Source organism: Sceloporus undulatus, chromosome 6 (assembly GCF_019175285.1).
Source record: "Sceloporus undulatus isolate JIND9_A2432 ecotype Alabama chromosome 6, SceUnd_v1.1, whole genome shotgun sequence".
In the NCBI taxonomy this organism is placed as follows: Eukaryota; Metazoa; Chordata; class Lepidosauria; order Squamata; family Phrynosomatidae; genus Sceloporus; species Sceloporus undulatus.
Genome location: NC_056527.1, coordinates 73,693,715 through 73,709,853, shown reverse-complemented (window position 1 = coordinate 73,709,853; position 16,139 = coordinate 73,693,715). Strand labels below are relative to the sequence as shown.

The following is a 16,139-nucleotide window of genomic DNA, read 5'->3' as shown; positions in this document are numbered from 1 at the left end:
AACATGTCATCTATGTCTTGGATAGGGTGGAAGGTTTTGCATAGTTCTGATGTTCAGATAGCCTTTTAAAAATAAAATATGAGTCCAATTTTTTAGGAAGGAGGTAAAGCTTGCCTGTTTTTTTTTAATCTGTTATTCTCTGGAGCCAACCAAAAATGAACCACGTACATTTTCAACCTTTTTAGATTGAAATGTTGGGTCTGTTTTTGTCTGGTTTTAGCTCTTGTTTCTTTCTTTGTCAGCTGTCCCCACTCGCACACATAGACCTTTCCCCCTTGAACCACTTTGATCCATGCATGGTGAGATCTCAGTTTGATTTAATGTAATAAACTCAATTCCCTCAAATATCTCATTTCAGCTGATGTCCGGTCATTGTCTCTTCCCGGAACATATCATGAAAAGATAACACATCTAGGAAATTCCCTGAAAAAGTTTATTTGTCTGAAATCTCTTGACCTTTCACGCAATGCACTGACTACTTTGGAGGTAAGATACTGTGAGTTTTGAATGTGTCTATTGTATATCTGTTGTGTCTGTATTATTTATTTAATTTCATCGATCAATTGTGTTTCTATACAGTCCAGTAACTGAAGTTGTCTGTATGACTCACAAACTAAGGCTTAAGAGCACATATATGAACCAAATTCAGATAGTTGCAGACTAACATCACTTGTAGGGGACAATATCAATGCAAGGATCTCCAAGGTCCCCTTGGTAGGTGACCTACATAGAGGACTAGACATGGGGAGTGTGCCACTGTTGGTTCTGCTGAATCTCTCAGCATTTTTGATACCAATGACCATGGTATCCTTCTGGGCTGGTTCTCTTCAATAGAACTTGGTGACACTGTTGTACAGTGGCTCTAGTACTTCTTCCAGGGGCAGTCTTAGAAGGTTGTGCTAGGGAATACCTTGGCCATTGGCCTGTGGTGTTCATGAAACCTCACTTCTGTCCTCCATGCTTTTTAATATTTACATGAAATTACTGGGAGATGTCATTTGAGGTTTTGTAGTTCAGTGTCTCCAGTATGCTGAATGACACACAACTCTATCTCTCCTTTCTATCCAAGTTCAAAGAACTAATGTATGTTATCAGTAATGGACTGAACGACTTAGTGAACTGAAACTTAATTCAGACAAGACAGAGGTGCTTCTTCTCAGTTGGAAAGACAGATCAGGAAATAAGGATTCTGCCTGTGCTGTATGGAGTTTCGTATCCCCTGAAATCTCAGCACATGCTCCTGGACATCTTGGACATGCTCCTTGTTTTGGAACTGAACTTGGATGCCAGGATTGGTGGTAGAAAGGAGAGCATTTCCACAGTTAAAACTATTGCTCCAGTTGCACCCATTTCTAGAGACATTAGGTCTGACTTTAGTGACACATGCCTTGATTACGTTCCATTTCAATTACTGTAACACACTGTACATGGGGCTAGCTTTAGAAACTGTTTAGAAACTTCAGCAGGTGCAAACTGCCATGGCCAATCTGTTGACAGGGGCTGATTACAGGGATCATGTGACCCCCCCTTTTTAAAAAGCAGATTAACTGGCTATTTCTGGGCAGAATTCAAAATGCTAATTTTTACCTTTACTACATGGCTTAGGTTTAGACTATCTAAAAAGCCCTCTCTTCTTTTACAACCCAGTTTGAGTTTTAAGATCTACAGGGGAGATTTTTCTTTCAGTCCCACCAACTTGGTAAGCACATTTGGTAAGGGCTCAGGAGAGAGCCTTCTCAGGGGCTGCTTCCAGGCTGTAGAATTCCCTTCCATGGGAGGTCCAGGGAGGCCCCATCCCTGGTCTCTTTTTGCCCTCGCATGAAGATATTTTTTTTCGGGCAAGCCTTTAAAATGTAATTATTAAGCAGGAAGGGGTGTGTGAGTGTGTGTGTGAAGTGTTTCTATAGTTTAATTTTTTAAACTGATCATTATATGTTAAATGTTTTTGACTGTTCCTAACTTTTTTTTAAAAAAAAAGATTGTGATTCAGTTGTTTTTTTTTAACTTTTGTAAATTACTATTGTATCTTGATATTTTTAAAACTGTTATAAGTGGTCCTGAATCCCCATCTCAGGAGAAGGGCAGGATATAAATTCAACAAAGAAAGAATCATAGAGTTAGAAAAGACCACAATCTAAAACCCATTTTCAGACTGAAAGATTTAAAAGCCAGTGAGAATAAACAACATTTCAGTTAGAGCCCACAGTCCCACAGCATAGGGCATGAGGCATACCTCTCTGGGGAAGATGGCAGCATCACTTAGGATGCCTATCCTATTGTTATGTGCCAGCCAGTAGAAGCACCCAGAGAAGGACTACACAGCAGGACTTCTTGGAACAGCTTTGGAGCCAGCATGATATAGTGGTTTGAATGTTGGACTTGGACTCGGAGAGTTCAAGGTTTGAATCTCCACTCAGCCACAGACAGGCTTAATACCACTGGGTGACCTTGGGCATGTCTCACACTCTCAGTCTTGAGAGGCAGGCAAAAGCAACCCACTGCTAAATAAATCTTTCCTTGTAATAGATTTGCCTTAGAGTCACCATAAGTTGGAAAGACACACAGCAACAACAATGGTACACCGAATATACTTTCAGGTACAACAACTCCCTGCCTAACTTCCAGGATTAATTTTTCTATCCTGTCCTGAAGTTTTGGAGCAGCTTGAAACTTTTTAGAATAGATATGTACAGTCGTCCTCCTGATTTGCGAGGATCTGTTCCAGACCCCCCAAAAATTCGGAAAAACACTGATATTCAAGTCACCATTGATTTCAATGACAGCGCGCTCCTGTATTTGGCCACTGCGCACATGTCTCAGGCATGCATACCATTTTGTCGCTCCCCACTTGCCATCTGTGAATGGGCGAGAGTTGGGTGGAATGACTGTACAATACAAAATTGCTATAAAAAAAAAGTTTGTCCACGATATTTCTGTCCCTTAAGATGGTAACATAATAGTGGAGAGTTAAAAACATGTTCTGTATGCAGAAGTCATAGGTATTTCTCCATTTCAAAGGATTTCAGAACACAGGTCTGGGAAAGATAAGACTACCAGTCAATTAAACATAACTGAGATGGACTTGCCAGCAGCCTGTCTTGCTATAAGGCAGACTCAGTTACTTGCTTACTGTATCTGACAATGGTCAGACACTGGGAACCAAACATTATATCAATTATTTTAATTTACCCTAGTCAGAGTAAATACAGTTTACTGAGGTAGTAAGCTGGAAGTAAATAATTCCTTTCTAATCTTTTATCTGTTAATAGGGTCTTCAACATCTCACATCCTTAGAAAAGCTCAATCTCTATTTCAATCATATCTCCTCATTGTCAGAAGTATTTCGACTCCACAGTTTAACAGCTCTCAAGGATGTGGATCTCAGGCTGAATCCTGTAGTTAAAAATGAATCCGATTACCGTCTTTTTGTTATACACATGCTACCTAATCTTAGGCAGTTGGGTAAGTAACCCTTAGTTAGGAAATATTTATGAATAGCATTTCTTGCTTTTCCTTCCATGGCATCCATGGTGAGATCCTAAATCAGTGTCACCCACACCATTGCTGCTGTGTAGTAGCTGTTTGTCACTCTATTTCATGCATTTCATTGCTCTACATTGACAACCTGCTTCCCCTCACTTTCTGTCTTTTCTCAGCAATTCTTCTCCTTAGCGATCCTTCTCCTCATATGTTCCCCCCTTTAATTCCTGTAAAGTTACGTTCCCTTTTGCCTCTTTCTTTCTTGTGTCTTTCCCTCCTTAGTTTCTTTCTTCACTTGCATTGTGTTTTGGAATTGGCGTCATTTAAGATGATTGCGCTGGTGATCTTGCTTTATGCCAAATGCAATATCTCTGGTGGGTATCCTGGTGGCAGCCCTCTCTCTTTGGACTCTGGCCACTCTGGTGGTCGGCAGCGGGATGGCAATGAAGGTAGATCTTTGCTGGCTGGTCTCCCTACTGGCCCTCAGTCCCAGTGCAGCCCTCTGACTGCTCTGGCGGTGGACAACGGGGCAGCAAATCTCCAGTAGCCAGCCCTCAGTCTCTGTTCAGCCTCCTGGCCGCTCTGGTGGTCATCATTGTTGGAGGCAGCAAATCTCGGGTGGCCAGTCTCCTTGCCAGCCCTCAGTCCCTGTGCAGCCACCTGGCTCCTTTGGGGGGTGGGGGTGGGGTGGCAGGGGTGGTGGATCTTCAGCAGCTGGCCTTCATGCCAGCTCTCAGTTGCTGTATGACATACACCTATAATGTAGCATATAGAGTAAGCAGTTCTTCTTTGTGGACTCTGTGACTCACACAAATGGATTATCTGCACCTGCGCAGTACATTGTTCACAACCTTCTAGAGCTGTTGTATAAACTTTTTGATGGTAACCCCAATCTCTAGGTGCTTTATTTTTGTCTGTATGTCAGCAGCACTGAAGGAATTATTTTGAGCTGCTCTTGTTATGTTTTGACTCTTGGTTTTGCTTCTCAAATGGTGATTTGGACTGAGTGCTTGTAGATTTTGTGATTGATATCCAGTTTTGATTTTCAACTCTCCTTTTGCTTATGAAATGTTTTGTTTTGGACTCTGCCTTTTAACTTGATCTCAAGACTGTCTGACTAATGTTTTCATCCTTGTGGTTCAGTCTTCCAGTGGCCTACTATGATTTCAAACAATTCGTTTAAGAAATGCACCTTTTGTGGGACAAAAATACCTGAGTGGGATGGCCATTCTTTTGTGAGGGTAAGGGTCATAATGTGGGTCTTCTAGTCACTACAAAGCATTCAGTTCACAGACACATAAGAACCTCTTGTTTAAGCTCAAGGCACTTTTGTATGAGCAGACCCTGATGGCCTCCAAAAAGCCCTTTGACTCAGCCCTTGGATGCCTTCTGCCTTGTTCTGTACTGGCTCTGAGTATGCCTGGCTCTTTGGTCAATGTGGCAGTTAAGAAGTCCTTACAAGATACTTGGACCTGTACCAACAAGCCAAAGAAGGGCTCTAAGTTCTCTGCATCTGACGCTGCTGTTTGCTCAAAAGCTCCATAGATATTCATTGAATTGATTGAAGTCAAGACTCAACCTGATGTGCATTGATGCTGGATCATTCTCTTGCCTTTGAAGCTTCTACGTCAACCTACATGCACAGGACTGAAAAAAGATGGTATAAGAAGAAGAGATCAGAGCATCTGGAGGGTTCTCCAATAGTTTCACCTTTTGTTCTGTTTGTTCCAGTAAAAGTTGTGCAGCCATCTTTGAAAGATTTGGCAAGACAGGGTGAGCTATTGGTTCAGATCCCTGCATATGCAGTGCATTCCTCTCCTCAAGTTGTTCACATGGAGACTACTTCAGAGGGAGAAATAGTTGAATTCACTTTGGCACAACACAGGAGAGCTTCTACTTCAGTTCCTTCTGCTCATGGAACGAAATTACCAATACATGTTCCAGAGAGGCCGTTGTCTCCTATATCATTTCCTCCTTGGCATCATCAGTTACCATTGACTCATACTTCATCTGACTCATCTTCTTCTTCATTTTGTGGTTTCATTCGCGTAAAGCAGATCATCATCCAGTTATCAGTACCAATGGATCAGCTATTCATTGGGATGAACATGGTTCAGCTAAATTGGTGGAGAGAGCATGGCTGATATCAGTATACCAGACACTCCATATTGTTGGTATGATTGTTTCCCCTTTTCAGAATCCTACTACAAAGAACTGCGCCATGACTGCATGTCTCTCACAGTGCTTAATACCACCTAAAGGCATCTCTTCCGCCCTAGTCTGCACTTACATCAATGCATTCACCACAAGAGATTGCATCTATGCTCAGATTCAGTAACTGAAAAGTACACCTCACCCACTAAAAAAGCAAAAGGTTGGCAAATCAGCCTCAGGAAGACCTGATTGGGCTGAACATCATTTGAGCCCGTTGCCCTAATGTCTGTACCCAACAGTTCAGACTGTTGAACCTGATGTGAACGAACTGCCTCCACCAAATCCCTCTCAGGCTCAACAATTGACTCAAGTGATTTCTGCGCCTCCTCTTATCACTCAATATTTCTCAGCATTTACTCTCCTCCAGAAAGGATGTTGGACTCCTGATGAAACTGTTCTTCATGTCAATATTTTTGAGATGTTAGAAAAATGTTTCAGGTCATTGAGACACTTGTAGCCAAAATTTATGAAAGGGAATTTTTAATTAGTTCAAAATTGAGAGGGGGCTGGCTACAAGGACCCAACAAAATCTTTTCCCATTTTGTATACCAAGGGAAATTGAAGCAGAGACAGGTTTCTCCAGTTAAAGTCTTATTTTTATTAAAAGGGGGAAAATAACACAGCAATACAAGCACACAAACACTCATTCAAGGTTCGAGAAATCAGGGGTTAGCATGGGACAGGTTGAGGCACCACTAATGGAGATATTTACATAGATGAGGCTTGCTTCCAGGGTCCAGTTGGGTGATGTGGAGTGAGACTCAGTCGTTTTGTGAGCGCTGAGTGAATGACTGGGCCGAAGCTAGACTAGAGATCACACTGACATAGAGTTCCCCTGAAATCTAGACTAACCCACTGAAGGGAGATTTTCCAGGGGTTTTAAGGGTGAAAACTAGCCTCTGGCAAAGGTGTCTGGTTGCCTGGATGAGCTCTTGACAAAGGTGTTTGATTGTTTGGGATTGTTTGGGTGAGGTAATCTGATCTGTCAACAGTCAAAGCAAATGGGAAGGAGCTAAATTGATAGTTGACTTATCGGGTGAGAGATCTTTAGACAATAATTGCACATTCATCTGATTATTGGAGGTGATGGCGATTCCATTAGCAACACCCAAATTACCTGTTGGTCAAGTCTGGGGGCATTATTTTCAACAGTGGTCCCATGAAACTGTCTAAATGTCTTTCCACCTTGATGATAATGGCAGCCAGCCTGGCAGGGTCCATTTGAGGTCATGAGGAATATTACACACACTAAAATTTTAGAAAAATGCACTGTGGCTAACACACTCCTATAAGGCAAGGTGGTTCAGGTAGTTGCTGACAACACCATAGTACCTGAACAAGGAAGGTGGACTGAAGTCCACTACCCTCTTTCACCTCATAGTCTGGCATTGGGACTGGAGACTGACCAGAGACATGTCTATCTCCGCGATCCAACTTCCAGGAGAGGACATCTTAGCAGATGCTCTCAGCAGGACCTCAGATTCATGCCACAAATGGTTGCATCATGGCTTTGGCACGGCTTCCAGGCTCTTAGGATGCATGCATCATTTAAACAGCATACCTACAAAGTGACTCAAAGCAGCTTTATTTTGGCCTGTCTCTATGGGCCCTATGATTCCTGGAAGAGTGTTGTTGGGTGTTTTTGGCTGATGAATACATTGATTAGATGAGCAGAAGAATGATTTACATTTCCATCAAGATAATGTCATCCTGAGACTGGACATTGCTGTCATGCCCCAGGTATTGTCATCGTTTCACTTCAACCAGGACATTGTATTACCTTTGTTGATGAAGAGCCCTGCCTCAGATTTGGAATGGACTGTGACTTCAGAAGGGCCCTTGCCTTCCATATAGACATGACTGCTGGGTTGCACCGGTCTCTGAGACTGTTTGCATGTTATTCCTCCAGGAGGATTGGATTACCAGTTTCAAATCAGTGCTTCTTGAAGTGGGTAGTTTCCACAGTTCACCTAGCCTATGAACTAGCTAAAAAGATTCCTTCAGTTCATGTCTGGATCCATTCCACACAGGCTGTGACTACATCATCTGCCTTTCTGAGGGGATTGCCTCTGGCGGACAGCTACATGGTCACAGCCATTGACCATCATCTCTCGCTACAAGATAGATACAAGATCCAGGCTAATGTTGTTTTCTTACTTAACATGACTTACTTGAAGAACTGTGAATGCTTATTGCATGATGTTATGCTTCCACTTTCTATGGTTAGTAGCTTGTTAGTCTCCCATTTGTGAGAGTCAGAGACTGTGAAAGAGGACAGGTTGCGTACCTGTAACTGTAGTTCTTTGATTGGTCGTTAACTCACAAACCCAACCCATCTTCTCTTTAAATCCTTAGATGCTGCTATTTGGTGTCTGTAGAACTGAAGGTTTAGGTGGCAAGCATGCTGCTTAGTTGCCTAGATGATGGCAGTGTTATTGCAAAAAGCTTATCCAACAGCTCTAGAAAGTTCTGAATGATGTACTGCACAGGTGCAGATAGCCAATTTGTGTGACCTCACAGATGACCACTTGAGGAATTGTAGTTACAAGTATGCAACTTGTCCTTTCAAAGAACATGTATCTCCGGGTTGTGAGACAACTAGAAATCTTTCATTCTTAAATTGAACAAAGCCTCATAATTTCCTCAAGCACTTTATATTGTTTCTTTTTATATGTTCTATCAAAAACTAGCCTAATTGTTCTCTTTTGTTCAAAATCTTTATACTGAAGGTGTCAAGTGAAAGCGGATTTGACAACTGCCAACTATTAAATAAAGATCATAAACAGCTGAAAGGATTCAACCCCCAAGTGATATCAGGCATTCTTGTCAGTTGTTGATTCTTAACAGAAAAGCTTGTTCCATTTCCTCTTGTCAGTGTGTACTGTTTGCCTTAAGTCATTTCTGACTTAGGATCACCATATCACAAGATTTTTTTTGGCAAGTTTCATCAGAGGGTGTTTACCATTGCCATTGCCATCCTCTGATGCTGAGAGATTGTGATCTGCCCAAAGTCACTCAGTGGGTTTTCATGGCTGAGCAGGGATTTGAACCCTGCTCTTCAGAGTTATAGTCCAGCACTCAAGCTACTACACCACCCTGGCTCTTACACAAACCAGTAATTAATAACCTATGTAAAGCTTTGAAAATCGATCAGGAATTTGAGGCTGTCTTTCTCTGTTGCTCAGTGTACATGTGTCGATACTGACAATGCCACTTCACTTAACTCTGGCTAAACGGGGAGGTTTATTTGATTGCGGTAGTCGTGTCATGTTTCCATTAAGTTCTGCTATTCAGCTGAAAATTAGAAAGGTTTATGCTGTTGACTTTCACAAACTGGAAGGCAAAGAGGGAAGGAAAAGGTGATTTCAGTTTACAGAACCTGATTGTGAGGAAACAGAGCCAAGCCATGCCCATAAAACAATTCTTTCACAGTTTAACTGTAATAGCAGGTATTATGAAAATGAGTTTTATTTTATTCATCATTTGTATTGCAATATTTTTTACAAATGTGATTTCATTAGGTGCAATGGTAATACATACACCTAAACACTAAACTGTAACTATGTAGATAACAGCTTTGATGAAAAATAGATTTTCTTCTTTGCTTCTTACTTAATTCTCATTATGGGATGCTTATCTAGCCTTATTTGTACAGTATACCAGTCCATGTAGTTCTTGGTAGCTGTCCAAGGGCAGTCCTCCAGACTTTCTCCAGTCTTATATTGCCTTTATTGATTAGTTCTTCCTTTGGACTTGAAAGGTTCCCAGGCTCAAGACAAATGGCAATGGAGAATAACTGTACTTAACTTTTTTCACAGATTGTAAGTCTGGCACAGTAATAACTTTCATTGCAGACAAGCTCCTTAGTCTTAGAAGACAGGGTGGGTTGTGGGAATGGCCATACAGCCATTTTGGTTACCAACATGTCAACCTGGCTACAGTACTTTCTTACTTCCATTGACCCTTAGATCAAAAGGGAAACAGAGCTCATTCTGTAGCATCAGGTGAGGCTGATAATTCTTTGTCCTTTCTCAAAAACTTGTGAGCTAGTGGCTCATCAAGGACAAGTGCTGCTCAATCTAGGTGAACTTTATAACCTGAACACACAGTCTGCCCTCCATATCTAGGAGAATCCACCTTAGACAACAAGAAAAATGAAATAGTGAAAGAGTTCCCATATCTTGGTTCAAATACTGATCAGAACAGCGACTACAGTCAAGAAAGTAGACAAAGATTAGAATTGGAAAGGTAAATGAAAGAACTTGAACAAGATCATGAAGTGTAATGACATAATTCTTAATACTAACGCAAGGATATTTCAGACCACCGTATTCCCCATTACAATGTACAGGTATGAGAGCTGAACAGTGAAAAAAACTGGTAGGAAGAAAATGAACTCATTTGGGATATATGGATATGAGAGCTGGATATTAAAAAAAATACAATAGGAAGAAAATGAACTCATTTGAGATGTGGTGCAGGAGAAAAATATTGAGAATAATGTAGACAGCCAAGAAAACAAACAAACAAACAAACAAAAAAGGGTTTTAGAACAGATCAAGCCTGAACTCTCTGGCAGCCAAGATGATTAAGTTGAGGCTGTTGTACTTTGGCCCCATCATGAGAAAAAAATGAATCATTAAAAAAGACAACGATGCTAGGAAAGGTGAAAGGCAGTAGGAGAGGACCACATCCAGATGGTTAGACTCGATTGGGGTGGACACGGACCTGGGCTTGCAGGACCTGAGAAGAGAAGTTGAGGACAGGAGGCCTTGGCGATGTCTCATCCATAGGGTCACTATGAATCGAAGTTGACTTGGAATAGTTAACAACAATCCAGTTGGAACTTTTATTTTCAGTGCAGCCATCACTGTTATCCAGATGGGAAAATGATAGATGTTTCTGATAACATAAAGGACCTTTTCAGTGGCTGCTCCTAGGCACTAGAATTCCCTAAGGTCACTTTGCATTGTCATTCTGATAGCAGGCAACATGTTTTTATTCAGAACGACCTTTGACATTTAAGTTGTTACAATAAAAGGGCTTTTAATGAGTGGACGCTGTTTTTACTTTTCTATTACTTTGTTTTAATTTTGGTTTGAACATGTTTTCATATTCTGATTGCATTTTTGAAATGTTGTTGCTGCTAGTTATTTAGTGTCATTTTTGACTGAAAGACAAGATACAAATGTAAGTACAAGTTGAGTCTTCCTTATCTGAAATGCCTGGGACCAGAAGTGTTTGGGATTTTTTCCCAGATTTTGGAGTATTTGCGTATACATATATAGTAAGATATTTTGGAGAAGAGATCCAAGTCTAAACATGAAATTCATTCATGTTTCGTATATACCTTATATCTATAGCCTGAAAGTAATTTTATACCCAATATTTTAAATATTTTGTGCATGCTGCAAAATTTGTATACACGGAACCATCAGAAAGCAAAGGTGTCACTATCTCAGTCACCAATGAAAACAGTTTTGGATTGTGGAGTATTTTGGATTTCAGAATTATTCATAAGGGATACTAAGCCTGTACTACTTGCTATTCAACATTATAGAATGTAATTCAGGTGATCAGTAGTAGCACAGGTGCTTCTGAGATTTAGCACATTCTGTTAGATATTGTTAGATATTGTGTGTGCATATGTATATGTGCATATGTGTGCATATGACGTTGCACCGTGGAAATGATGCCACCATGTTGACGTCGCGGATGCGTAGCATCCAGACGTGCTGTGGAAATGATTTTATTACTTATTCATCTGTTCTGGGTTATAGGCCCCTTTCTTCATGGTTTATTCTATTTTCACCTGTTATCCTTTTGAGAAAAGACTGGAGCATAAAACCTAAGGTAGCTTATAACAAACTAAAACAAAGGTTCCAGGGACATAGTGATGTGTGCAAATATGTCCTAGGACTCTCTTGAAATTAAGCCTGAAAATGTTTCTAACCTATCTCCCCCCACACACACACTTTTCTACTAGAGGCTGGCAGCGGACGGGCAGTGAGTTTATTTTTTCCTCTAGTAGCCTGCTGCATTTCTCAGCTTGGTGGGAAGGATTGGTCTTCCTTCTTATGGCAGGTCACTGGCTTTATATCCTGGATGGAAATGTGAGACAAAAAAGTCTTAGCCTCTTATATGCAGTCCTGTTCTACCTTTCACTACCAAACAAGTGCTTAAATACAAGGCTGGGTTAAGGTTACACTGATTTTAGCTTGTTTTTTCCCCACACACGTGGTAGTACCAGTTTTTTAAAAAATAGATTACCCTTCTTATTTAGATAAAAGTCTGTTTTAACACTTAATCTTAAAAATTTAGGAATACTTATTCTAGTATTAAGTTTTCAAATCATTTATGCCCTTTATTGCTGTCATCTTGGATTATATTATTTTTAGATGATCGTCCTGTGAGAGACAGTGAGCGAAAAGCATCCCTTTTGCATTTCACTACAGATGATGCTTATAAATTCAAGAAGCCATCACTTACAGCAAAACCAATTGAAATGGGAAGGTAAGAAGAGACCAAGGATTTAAGGAGTGGCTGACACATGCTGGAAATTTTTGGAAATACTGATGGGTGTAAAGGTTGCATGAGAAGTTTATCAGATGATGTAGTGAAACAGTGCTTACTGTTTATTCTGAATGCAAAGACATCTTGTGGGACCTTTGAGACTGTGTGAAAGACGTTGCAACTTAAACTTTCGTAGACTAACAGGTTGTACAGACCGTAATCAAAAGCCGGCATGGGGGCAGAGTGAGGGCATGGTGTCCACACGACACATACCCTGGTTCTGCCCCCATTCTGGCATGACACTGTGTACACCATGATATGGCGGGTGGCATAATGGTGCTCCTCTGGTGCTGTGTTCAAATGGCACAGCACCAAAGGAGCACTGAAAAGCTGCAGCGCTGGCAGCTATGGCACCCTTTCCGTGGCTCAATAATGGGCTGCTTTTTTGTGGCTCCTTTTTGTGCTGCAGAAACCACAGATCGAGGCCGCAGTATGTAGTTACCGTAGCCCTGATCCGGCGCTAAAAGGGGCGGCTGCAGGCCAACCCTTAGGGGCGGTTGTTGAACCCCTAACACTACTTCCTCAGATGCATGGAGTGAACTAGGCACTAATTCACTCCATGCATCTGAGGAAATAGTCCTCAGGTGCATCTACACTGTAGAAATAATGCAGTTTGATACCATGTTAGGTGCTATAGCTCCCTCCTATGGAATCTTCAGATTTCTAGTTTTACAAGGTCTTTAGTTTTCTCTTCCAAAGAGTGCTGGTTCCTCAGAAAACTACAAATGTCAGGATTGTGCAGGATGGAGCCATGGAAGTAAAATTTTGTCTGATTGCATTGTTTGTACAGTGTAAGTGCACCCCTAGTCTATGAAAACTTATGCTACAACATATGTCACATAGTCCCAAAGGTGTTACAAGATCCCTTTGAATACTGATATTCCAGACTAACACTAGAATTGTAGAGTTGGAAGAGATCATTCTGCCATGTAGGAACTCTCAATCAAAGCATCCCCGACAGATGGCCATCCAGCTTCTGTTTAAAGACCTCCAAAGAAGGAGACTCCACCACATTCAGAAGGAGTGTGTTCCACTGTCAAACAGCCCTTACTGTCAGGATGTTCCTCCTAATGTTGAGGTGGAATTTCTTTTCCTGTAGCTTGCATCCATTGTTCCGGGTCCTATTCTCTGGAGCAGCAGAAAACAAACTTGTTCCCTCCTCCTACATCTCTGTACATTTGGAAGTATTTATAAAATCTGATGTATCAACAAAAACAAGAGGCCATATTGCTTATAAAAGTGGACCTAATTCACATAATATCACTTAATAATGAAGGATCTGGACAATTTCTGTGTTTTTAGATCACTTTTCATTGAGATCAGTTATAACATATGATAGAGTATATAGCCTTTTCACAGATGATTACAACTCATATTGGGTCATTTCTTCTCAACTAGCAAGTTAATCTAGAGGGCATGGATATGCATATGTTTTAACAATTATCTAAATAGTGAAGATGAAGTGGGAGAGGTAAACATACCTGTCCTGAATTGTTCAAAGAAGTCCCAATACTGGGATCTGGTGGCACTAGCAGCAGAAGGGTGCAACCCTGCCCAGTTTTCAGGCGCACTTTCAGCCAGGTAGAAACTATATCCCCAGATTCAGACTGGCAACAACTCCATGATTTATTATTGAACATGAAGTTAGAGTCTGTGGAGAGAAAATCTTATATGCTGCAGATTCTGGCAAGCTACCAGCATAGTCTTAACAGGTGATTCAGAAAGTAACAGATTGAGATATTTTGGCCAGAAATTAAGAGCAGGCTTGTTTTTCTCCTGTGTTGGATCACGTCTGCACCATTATACTCTAAAAGAGGAAATGACAACCTTCGTGTTGGTCCTTCAAGTGGCCCATATGCTGTATAACTGCCCATCTCAGCATCAGATCCTCTTGAGAGAGCTAGCCTTAATGCTTTAAGTTAGGTTAACACAGGCCTGCATGACTTGGCAGTGGGTAGGGACCAAAATTAAAATAGACTAAACTTCTTTGGATAGTTTTTAATTAAATATTAATTAATTAATTAATTAGAATTAATTAATATTAATTAATTAGAATTAATTAATATTAATTAATTAGAATTAATTAATATTAATTTCATCCTCCTTCTTCTCCTCTGCCTGGCCCTCTCCTCAGGAAAAAGCTGAGCAGCAAGGGAGCCTTTCCTGTCCTTCTCTTCCTCTGCCCAGACTTCTCCTCGGAAGAAGGCAAAGTGACACAGGAGCCTTGAAGGGTGAATGTTTGCCCCTCTGCCATCCAGCCTTCTCAGGAGAAAGCTGGAAAAAGGACGAGCCTTGCAGGGCAAGTGTTTAACCCTCCCCCTTCTCCACCTGTCCTTCTCCTTGGGAGAAAGCTGAGCAGTGGAGGAGCCTTGCAATGTGGATGTTTTCCCGTCCTCTGCCACCTCCACCTAGTCTTCTCCTCCGGACAAAGCAGGGCAGTGGAGGAGCCTCGAGAGGCAAGTATTTGCCTACCCTACTCCTCTGTCGCCTGACCTACTCCTTGGGAGAAAGTCAGGCAGTGGAGGAGCCTTCTTGAGAGAAAACTGAGCAGTTGACAAAAGACAACATGGGTTTCTGAGAAACAAGTCATGCCAGACTAATCTGATCTCCTTTTATATATATATAAAATTACCACTTTGGTAGACGAAAGGAATGCTGTAGATGTAGAATATCTTGGGCCTGTTACAGACTGCCAAAATAAAGCTGCTTCGGGTCTCTTTGGAGGTATGCTATTTAAATGATGCATGGGTCCTAAGAGTCTGGAGGTCGCGCCAAAGCCACACTCCATTCCTAAGCATGCATAATTTAAATAGCATACTGTACCTCCAAAGAGACCCGAAGCAGCTTTATTTTGGCAGTCTGTAACAGGCGATAATTTCAGTAAGGCTTTGAAAAGGTCTTCCATGATATTCTTGGAGAAAAGCTGGTAAAATATGAGCTAGACAGTGTGACTGTTAGGTGAATTCGTAATTGGTTGATCAGACGAACCTAAAGTGTGCTCAACAATGGCTCCCCTTCATCATGGAGAAAAGTGATCAGTGGGGTGCCACAGCATTCTGCCCTGGGCCCAGTGCTATTCAGTGACTTGGATGAAAGAAAGAGGACATGCATATCAAATTTGTAGATGACACCAAATTAGGAGGAATAGCTAATACCTCAGAGGACAGGATCAAAATTCAAAATGACCTGAATAGATTGGAAACCTGGTTCAAAGGTAACAAAATGAATTTCAACAGGGAGAAATGTAAGGTACTACACCTATAGCAGAAAAATGAAATGCACCGATATAGGATTGGGAATACCTGGCTTAACGAGACTACGTGTGAAAGGGATCTAGGAATCCTAGTAGACCACAAGTTGTACATGAGTGAACAAGGTGATGTGGCAGCTAAAAAGGCCAATGTTATTTTAGACTGTATCAACAGAAGTATAGTGTCTCTAGATCAAGGGAAGTAATAGTGCCACTCTATTCTGCTTTGGTCAAGCCTCACCTGGAATATTGTATCCTGTTCTGGGCACCACAATTCAAAAAGGATGTTGACAAGTTGGAGCGTGTCTAGAGATGGGCCACCAAAATGGTGAAGGGACTGGAAACTATGCCTTATGTGGAAAAACTTAGGAAGCGGGATATGTTTATCCTGGAGAAGAGACAGCTAAGAGGTGATATGATAGCCCTGTTCAAGTATTTGAAGGGGTGCCACACTGAAGATGGAGCAAGCTAGTTTTCTGCTGCTCCAGAGAATAAGACCTACAACAATGGATGCAAACTACAGGAAAAGAGAATCCACCTCAACATTAGCAGTAACAGTAAGAGCTGTTTGACAGTGGAACACACTCCCTCCGAGTGTGGTGAAGGCTCCTTCTATGGAGGT

General features: G+C 41.3%; 1 protein-coding gene across 1 annotated transcript in view; it reads left to right on the top strand.

The window, feature by feature from the left end:
* Window positions 1–324: 324 nt before the first annotated feature.
* CEP72 (centrosomal protein 72) overlaps window positions 325–16,139 on the top strand; it is a gene marked incomplete at its 5' end in the record, with an annotated part of 60,213 nt that continues 44,398 nt past the window's right edge. The window contains 3 exons of the mRNA XM_042473596.1: window positions 325–486; window positions 3,270–3,462; window positions 12,093–12,207. Coding sequence (XP_042329530.1) covers window positions 325–486; window positions 3,270–3,462; window positions 12,093–12,207 — 470 coding nt within the window. The remainder of the gene's footprint in view (window positions 487–3,269; window positions 3,463–12,092; window positions 12,208–16,139) is intronic.